This window comes from Poecilia reticulata, linkage group LG6 (assembly GCF_000633615.1).
Source record: "Poecilia reticulata strain Guanapo linkage group LG6, Guppy_female_1.0+MT, whole genome shotgun sequence".
In the NCBI taxonomy this organism is placed as follows: Eukaryota; Metazoa; Chordata; class Actinopteri; order Cyprinodontiformes; family Poeciliidae; genus Poecilia; species Poecilia reticulata.
In genome coordinates this window covers 209,311-219,003 of record NC_024336.1, presented here as the reverse complement: position 1 = coordinate 219,003, position 9,693 = coordinate 209,311, and the positions used below count along the sequence as shown (strand labels likewise).

The 9,693-nt window shown below is 39.3% G+C and overlaps 1 protein-coding gene across 3 annotated transcripts; it reads right to left on the bottom strand.

Moving 5' to 3' along the window:
- Positions 1-840: 840 nt before the first annotated feature.
- LOC103465659 (ceramide kinase-like) lies at positions 841-9,021 on the bottom strand. 3 transcript variants are annotated; one of them, XM_017305447.1, is made up of 9 exons: positions 8,797-9,021; positions 7,688-7,833; positions 6,254-6,328; positions 4,647-4,799; positions 4,461-4,566; positions 2,825-2,904; positions 2,220-2,425; positions 1,907-2,127; positions 841-1,809 (listed from the first exon to the last, which is right to left on the bottom strand). In XM_017305447.1, exons 2-9 carry the CDS (start codon positions 7,806-7,808, stop codon positions 1,722-1,724), a joined length of 1,050 nt encoding a protein of 349 aa, XP_017160936.1. In that variant the 5' UTR covers positions 7,809-7,833; positions 8,797-9,021; the 3' UTR covers positions 841-1,721. The 3 variants fall into 3 exon arrangements, with proteins under 3 accessions (XP_017160936.1, XP_008408904.1, XP_017160937.1); XM_008410682.2 differs by having other exon boundaries at positions 2,220-2,422; XM_017305448.1 differs by lacking the exon at positions 8,797-9,021 and having other exon boundaries at positions 7,688-8,790.
- Positions 9,022-9,693: the final 672 nt, after the last annotated feature.

The window sequence follows — 9,693 nt, the reverse complement described above, 5'->3', positions numbered from 1 at the left end:
GTTTGTGGGAAAGTACTGAGATCAGTGTTCTCTGGAATTAACTGTTTATCTTGACTTTTTATCAGAAACTGCAAAATCTGATGTTTATCAAGTAAGTGTATGCTGGCTCCACAAGCATTTCCAGGTTGTAGAGACAGTGAGTGATGTAAGAGAGCGTATTTAAAACAAAGTGGTTTTCTAAGACATGTCTGCTGCTCCTTTAAGCTGCAACAGAATGAGAGCAGATAACAGGAAGACTGAGCTGGATAGAGAGAATTACTCTGTATTATCATTTGGAGGTTATAAACTCTGTTCGTAACATGCTGGATCTGGAAATGCTGGTAGTTTTTGGAAATTTTCAGAATTAKGATGATTAGAAAGAAAGTGTGTTAATGGATAACAYATGATACGATAAAAAAAACAATAATAAAACATCAACAAGCGCACCACAGCAAGAAATATCCAGAACTGACTTTGGATGTAAAAGCACAGGATCCTACAGTGAGAAACAGTGGTCCTTTMTGAATGATCCTCAAGAAGAAAAACGACATCTGGTCATCATAACTGGTCAGTTATGATGTCCCCTATTCAGGTCATCAGTCTGTTATAAGTTATATGTCAAAAGGTCAAAAGGTGAAAAGTGTGTCTGTAAAAACAAATGTGAGATTCTACAGTGTTTTTCACCAGAGGGCTCTAGGATATTACCAAGAACAGCCCCTTTCTAATTCCACCAGGACTCTGGCAGGTGAACCACCTGTCCAGTAAACACGTGTGCTTGCATAAACAATGCAATCCCACTCTGACATCAGTATSGACAAGTGATCCGTTAGAGACCACAGGTATACAAACACTACATCAATATTCTGGTGGGGAATCCCTTTATTCTTTCTGKKTTTTTTTTCCTTTCTTTTCTTCCAAGTAGACAAAGTATAAACCAGCACATCATCGCTTCCTTTCAAGCTCTAGAAAAAACTGCATATCTGTAAGCAGAGGGTGACTCTGAGGCACAGCTAAAATGAATATGATTGTATGCTTGTCTGTGAGGTCCAGACATTTCAAGTGCAGAGAGACAGAGAGGGATGTCAGGCTCTTCAGTGCATCAAACAGAAGATCAGCATGACAGGACAGGTCTCTACTCTCTSCTTTTTACAGCATTTCCAATGCAGGAACAACTGTTTTCATGACAGCAAATCGCCTGCTAGTTGGTGGAACTTCACATCACAAGGCAGGTGAGTTACTATTGTACAGTACATTCTCCAAGTTGATTGGTGTGTCTTGCCTTGTGCACAAAACAGCATCGATCTGCAGTTTTGACATGATGGAGGCAGATGTTGGCCTTTTTGGTGTTGAACTTTAACCTTGTAATTGATTAAACCGACTGTGTCCACCAACATAACACAGATAGTTGATCAAAAAGATTATTTTAAAGTTTTCTGTGATGAGAGCTTACTCTGTAACTTGCAGGTGACAACTGAGAGAACCAACATAGGAGCTTGCTAGATGGTCCATACATTTTCACAATTCCTTTGGACATTAACGCTCAGAGCTTTTGTTTTATATGCCTATGTTCATACATTGACCCGAGAAAAAAAATTACATCTGATGTTTTTGCATGATGCTTTGTTTGTTTCCCCCATCTAGCCTGTTAAATTCAGCTAATATCAGTAGAGAAACATTAAAGCCTKTCAGCAGCTGGAAACAGTTCCAGTGTCTGAAGACATCTTGATGGRAATGAGARAGGTTTATATTACACAGGGGTTGCTGAGGTCTGCAAACACTTGAGGCTCTTCAATCCCTCGTGCGAACAACTTGATTAGCCGGCAGTGCACTCTGATGAAAAAAGAAAACAAACACGGAAGGGAGCTTTTATAATTATGTATGCAGAGTTTTAAGACTACGATTAGTTCGGTTAGGAAAGCAGCTGTACCTGACATCGATGGCTGTGTGGGTCAGGATCTCACCATCGCAGTTCCAGCTGCTGTTAGTGCGTGTGCAGCCACAAGCTGGGTGGTCTCTGCAAATCTGGCTGAAGATCTGCCTTTTGCCGTTCTCAAGCAGGTCCAGCTCGAGGTCTGAGTCGCTCTGGCAGTAGCGTGGGGTAAAGCGGAAACGCACCACCCGGTGGACCTCTACAAAGGCCAGGTCGAACTGAAAGAGGAYGAGAGGAGAAGGACAGCTCGGTGTAGATGATTCAGACAGAAAGAGGGGGGAAAAATCCTGCATTCATTGCTGATGTGTACCTGGTCATCTTTGTTGGTGTGTCGCAGGAGGTGTCTAAGGAAGTTGAAGCGCGAACATTTTCTGACAAGGATGAGGTCAGTAGTACCGTCAGCCAAGTGAGCAGCAGGGGAGAGTCCTTTGGGGCTGCGAGGACAAGCACAGCTCATACTGGCAGCATTTATAGCTAAGAACTTTCCTCGGATCGTCCTCCACTCTCCGTCATCTGCTGAAACACAAACCCCCACAGAGACACGTGACCAAATGTCCACTGAAACAATGTTCCCAGTGTTAACCAAATATTTTGTATGTCTGACTGTTTGRCGAAAATTAATCCAGTTAATGCAACTAGGTAAGGTAATTTTATTTACATAGCACATTTTCAACAGGAAGACAATTCAAAGTGCTTTACATAAATAACAAAAGGAATATAAACAAAGTAACAATAGTAAAATAAACTATCTAGTTTATCTTGGGGGGGCCGAGCGAGCGTCGCGCCTTCACCCTGACGCGCCTTCACTGGGGTAGGGGGGTGGGGGCGCCGGTCTATGTTTTCGCATCCACCTGAATAATGTGTAGTTGCGCCACTGTTGATTGTTGACTCCTAGTGGCCGTCTGCAGGACTTACCACATTCTGAGTCTTCATTTGTCTTATACTTCTCAGCTCTCTCTGACTGTATCTGTCCGTTGTGCTGACAAACTGCACAGCTGCAGAGTTAAAGRCACAGAAACTGGATTAGTTCACTGCATTACACATTCAAATTCCCTGAGTTTATGGAATGCAACCTCTTCACTGTTGATACAGAATTGTTTATCAGTTTCACTGCTGCTTAGTAATCATTATTTAGCTTAAACTCAACAGTTAGAAATCTAACAGGTCACAGAGACTTTTCAAGCTTATAAATGCTCTATTCTTGTTCAAGATGAACCTCTAGAGCCATGCATGAAGGAAAACCTGTTAGTTTTATCTGAATTAAGCATTGTGTGCAGATCACCTCTGACAGGAACTAGTTTACGTATGCAGTAAGATGCTATTTTATTCAATTTAATTATTTCAAATTCAATTGTCTTTTTTTAAACACAATATGTCCAAGTCTGCTGAAAATACAACCTCGGGACAAGACCAAAGGTTTTGTTAATGGTCACTCTTAATGACAAAACTATCTATGCGTTCATGTGGCTCATTTGGGTACTTATTTATTTATTAGATAGTTTATATATTTACAGTGTTCATAACCATGTTTGCGCTTTGATTRCTAAACTGGCAGATGCGGGAGTGTCTCAGTCTGGACATTTACACACATGCTGTACTCGCATGCTATAGATTTGTTTCTATTTAACAGTGCATATTTTAGTGACCTCTGACATTTGCAAAAGCTACACTGTCTTTAAAGATGGCGGATAAGAATTGTATTCATACGACAAATTCCAACTGCTGCTKTTATGGCAGCAGCTTCCAAAGAGGACAGTGAAATACCAGACAGTAATGATTCTGATGGTGATGATTGTAATTGCTTTGATGAACTGGACTTTCAGACCAAYAGTAGAAACTTTGATGTCYCCGTTCCCTGTGGTGCTCCTGTACTGCTAACCACCGCACACAGTCCTTCATTCTCGCAAACTGTCGTCTCTTTGGTCAGATAGTCGTTGATCCAGGCTCAAGCAACATCACCCAAAACGTGTCTTTGTTCAAGTAAACGCACCTACCTGTGAGTGAAATTGCTCATCTAAGAAAAAGGAAAATACTTATTCACAAATCCTTAACTGTGTGTATAAAAAAACATCTTTCAGATTAATTATCATCAAAAGCTTACTAAAAACCACTTATTTTTTATTAGCTTRTCTGGTCCCAATATCAACAATGCTAATTTTTACCACTGTTTGTTTCTCTCTTTTGTGGCCCTCTGTGGTGATTTTAACGGTACCCTAGATTCTTACCATGTCAGACCAGCAGGCTGTGACTCTTCTTGTCTCAAAAGCAGACAGGTTTTACACAACAATTCATGTCTGAACACAGATGCCCAGAGATGAGTAATGTCATTGGTTCTAGAGGTTACTTCCTTATTTCAAACTCACTTGTCTAWAGAATTAACAGTTGTACTCACAAAAGTATTTTCATACCTGAAAATATTTTTGTGAGTACTACAGGGCTGGACCAAAGGGGATACATCACTGAAAACAATATTAACCAACCAGAACCGTTTTAAAACTATATCCATAATGTAAACACAATTATACGTATTYCTGTTTTATAATTCTCTCACCCATATCGACATCTGCCTGCGTCTCGTGGAGTTCCAATGATACCTCTTGCTGGCAGGTAGGACACCGTTCCCTCGTAGTAATGGTGAGTCAGGAACATTTTCAAACCTGCACCATCCAGAGGTGCAAGTCAAAACGAGAGAAAGAACAAACACAGGACACCGTTTTGTGTTCAAACACGCTCCTACCTGATATGTCGTATCTGGCCAGGCCCATCCATCTTTTCCTCTCACTGTCAGTTAGCATGTCGCCATAGAAACCATATCCCAGCAGAGAGACGGAGTATCGCAGGAACATGTTGTGGTGGTGAACTGAACACACATCCATTGGCTGAGAGTCTCCTGAACACACACATCAAGATTCAATCCAGATAAAGCTATGATACTACATACATGTAAGGCAAACATACAGTACCTCACATTATTTACTGTTGACACATAAAAATGTGACACATTTTCATGTGTCACATTAGAAACTACGTGATAGGGAGACACAAAGAAGTGCAAAACTGTGAGGTGGAAAGATAATGATTTATTTCAATAAATTAACGAGTTGTGTGTATCATGCAGTTTAGTTTTTACCCCATAACAAAATGCAGTACAACTATTTGATTCAGACGAAAAAAAAATAAGTAGAAGAAGTCCAGATGTAATTTGAATTTAGATGTTCCATTTCTGATATTAAAGGACATTAGAGAACAAGCAGCGACATGAAAACCAAAGACCCCCCCCCAGGTCCCCCCCAAAAAAAACAAAAAACACAACAGATAGGTCAGAGAGAAAGTTCTGAAGAAGTTAAAGGAGACAGCAGTTATTAAACAACATTCCAAGCTTTGAACATCTTTGAGCTCTGTTTGATCCATCATCTGAAAATCGAAAGAAAATGGATCAACAACTTACCTACCAAGACACAGACCTTCACCTAAACTGACATACTTGACAAAGAGAGCATTAATCAGACAAGCAGCCAAGAGGATTGTGGTAACGCTGCACCCATCTACACCTCAAAAGGAAGAATGTGTTGTCAGGACAACTGTTTGCTATGCACTCAACAAATATGACCATTTATAATATATATTTTTAACATATTTGTTGAGATATTTGTTGAAACTGTCACAAACTTGGTTTTATATATTCTTCTTTTAGAGTAGAATAATCCAGTCCAGTTTTGAAAAGTCTAGGTGTTGTAGTTTTAGAATTGGAGCAGTTCTAATGTGGTCCAGATACAAAAAAAAAGGACTGAAATCAGACTTTATCGAAGTTTCATAAATCAGATAAATGTTTCATGAATCACAAACTTGGTTTTAAATATTCTGCTATTGGTTGACAATAATCTAGTTCAAGTTTGAGAGGATAGAAGATGGTGAAGGTAGTAAAAAATTAGACGGAATCTCCCTTTAGCCATTTCCCAAAACAGAAGCTGCAATCAGAAACCAAATTCAGGTTCGTGATCATCTGTCTCATGCTGTCATGACACACTAACAGTTTTAACAAGTATGTCAAAAGCATATTCTTTATATGCTTTTGAAATTACTCCAGCTTCAACTTTAGTCAAAGATAGTTTAACAGATTATTTACACTGGGGTGCATGATATAAGTGTAAATAAAAAAACTCTGAACAGCAAAAAGCAGCTAATGGGAAAAGAAGACATCTGTTAATAGTCCAGATGAAATATAGCTTAGGCATCACTCAGTCAGTTAAATAAGGAACTTTGATTTTAGTCGCAGTCTTTTTTAATCATGATGGAGCATAAGGGGGTTGGTTGGCTTGGTTAGAAGGAGACTTTGAAACTGACCCACAATGATGTGCAGTGCAGAGGTGACTGGGTCATTGGTTCCAATTGTGGCAAAGCAAATACAGTCTGTTGAACCTGAAACAGACAAAACAGTGATGAGACAGCAGCTACAAAACAACAGCGCAGAAAGCTCTACTGAGACTGAGGCGATGGTCACATGCACTGTTCAGATAGTAAGTCATCTCCCTAATGACTGAGTAAAAATGGCACAAAAGCTGAACAATATGGAAGTGAGAGAAGAGCAGAGTGCAAGATGAGCTTTTAGTTAGGACCTGCATGTGCAGTCATCTAATTGATGGGCTCTACACATTAGGAGAAAAGAAGGAGCCCTATGCAAGAAGAGTGACTACACCCTGTTGTATGTCCATTATCGAGCAAGAGTTCCCACATACCAAAAGTGACTGTGGAAACATTAGCAGGTGAGTGAAGTACACATATTGCTGATTTAAAGGAAGTGCTGCAATTTAGATTGATCTAAAAAGACATTTGTGAGTATAAAGAGCACGTTAATCCCATAAATTTGAGAACAGTGTCTTGTCCTGAACTTAAGTTGAAGTCAAATTGTCTCTAAACGCGTTTTGAGCATCAAGCGTGTCTGGTTTACATTCAAAGTCTATGTGGAGGCATGTCGAGGGCCCGTTGCGGTGCGTTTCGAGTGCGGTGTGATTTCAACCGTTTGCCGTGTTTTGAGTGCTTGATGCGTCAAGCGATCAAACGCTCCATAGACTGACCAAACTCACGCTCAAAAAGTGGTGTGAACACGCCAAAATTGCACATGCGCCAAACTTGAAGCGACATATGCGCATAACGCGTTTGGTATGAATACTTCATAAAAGAAGCACATCAGACCGATTCTGCAGTCCATCCCCTGGCTCTCTGTAACTCAGAGAATAGACTTTAAAATACTTCTGTTAGTTTATAAATCACTGAGAGGCTTAGCACCACAATACATTAAAGATCTGCTGTTATTGTATAAACCTTCCAGACCTCTCAGATCTTCTGGTTCTGGTTCTGCTCTGCATCCCCAGAACCAGAACCAAACATGGAGAAGCAGCATTCAGCTTCTATGTATCACATATTTGGAAACAACTTCCTGAAATCTGCAAAAGAGCCAAAACACTGAGTTCCTTTAAATCTAGAATAAAAACTCCTCTGCTTAGAGTTGCTTTTGTACCATAATACCTAAATAAAACACTAACCAACATTTTGATGTTTAATGACATTTGGAAAAATGCAATGTTCCAATTGTTGATTTTTACGTGTTTTTCTGATGTAAAGCACTTTGAACTACCTTATAACTATCAATCAAATAAACTTGATTGATAGTTATAAGAAATAACTAAGACATCTCACTAGATGTGTGCTTCTCATCCCGATTGTATCAGATGTTATAGATATTTCAAAATGAAGCTCAGTTTCAGAGTAAAACTTTACCTGCAGGGATGATTCCAATGCGAAGTGAGCAGGGAGAAAGGTCTTCATCAGGACAGTTTGGATCTACACCATTGTCGATTTGTGTCCTCCACACCAGACCATGGATGATCTCACTGAACATGCCATCTCCTCCCACACACACCACACTGACATTTGGAAAATTAGGATAGTGGCAAGTTGGAAAAAAAATGAAACTATTGTGTGAGGCTGGTTTGACTATTAATAAATAACAGCTTAGGGCAATTAACAATTAAACTAGAAATGTAGATCAATATGACCAAGTCTGGGGACTGCCTGACCATCAGGAAAATAACAGCCAAACAGTTGAGTTGCAGATACTTTCTATAAATACTTGCCTGATAAGACTTAGGTTTTAAAACGACAGTAATGGTGGGCTTTGAACAGCAACACATGTATGAAATAAATACAAACAACTTCTCTCTGATATACAAGGGTTTAAAAACAAAAAATTTATTCAACCTTACAGTTAAATACTTCAATCAACAAACTCACCAAGTTTGTAATACTCCAACTAAACTACTGACAAAACTAATAAACTACTAAAAGTAAAAACAGTAAAAATCAAATAATAAAAATAAAATCAATAAAATGAACTGATTTCACATTTCAATGAAATCAGTTCATCTCTTAGTTGGGATGACTCAACCTTGAATGTAGAGGAATTTCATTCTTATCTTCTGCGGTTCCTCAAAAGTTCCAGCAGGGTGGAAACACAATGAGGCACACATGTCTGGCTACAGCTGAAAGAGTGTTGTGAGTTATATCACTCTCACATAGGGACGATGTAAGTTGTCTTTAGCAATGATCCTCACTGAATATCAAAATATGAGTTTTAAGTGTATTGTTATACATGTGTAGCATAAGCTGTTCATATCAACCTTTCCCACGAAAGTGTAATAATAAGTCTGATTTGGCTATTAATAACTATAAATAATAATAAAGGGTAATTATTAATTAATCTACCAATTTAGATCAAAATTATCAAGTTGGGGCACCACCTGATAGACAGGAAAATAATAATGGTGCTTTGTTGAATCAATAAAAGTCCCCTGCAGTTTGAGAACTGATTAAAAGGAAACCCAACTCACCCGTCAACCTTGCTGAGATCAGCATCCGTCTTCAGATGATCCCTTGCATGATTGGCATAGTCAGTGACTATAGCAACATACAGAGAAACATACTCAAACAGAAGTTCATTATGAACTGATGTCAGTCTTAGCTACAGGGTGCAGGACCCAGTGTTGTGGTCAAGACCACCTAACCCAAGACCAAGTCAAGACCAAGACCGAGGGAAGTCGAGACCTAGTCAAGACCAAGACCAGCACCCCACTCTACATGATATGATAAAATGTGAAATATGATCAAAATTACTTCTCAAATTGATCTGAAAGATCCATATTCCCATAAAAACACCTAGATATTAAATACTTAATAAATTTAACCAATATTAAATTTAACAAACTCTTTGTTCTCCTTTGCTTCCATCTCTGTGCTACGATCCACGGTGGTCTTGTGCCATCCCTAAAAAGATAACACCCTGGGTGTTTGCCCATGTTGCTCATGTCAGAAACCACCACTGTCTGCACCATTAAACATGGCAATTGAGGTAATGCCCTGACGCTCAACTATGAACACTGACCAAGGAGCAACAAGCAAGAAGTAACCAAGCACAAAACGCTCATCGTGACTGTTCTCTCCCTCTCTCCCGCTACATGACGCGAGGCAGTCTGACACCATGGCACACATTACAGCTGCCATTTTGAACGAAAACAATCAAAGAGTAATGTGCATGCTCTGTGTGCTCTTTCATTCTTGTGTTTTATTTATTTGTTAATAAAAAATATTAATGTACATAATTAAATAAAATAATGATAGCTACTGCAGTGTACGCAGAGGATTAGAAGAACAAAGAAGAGTGTTCTGTCAGGTCAGCATACGCTGTCAGATCGTCATACGCTTAGCACAAACTCACAGCTATATCTGTC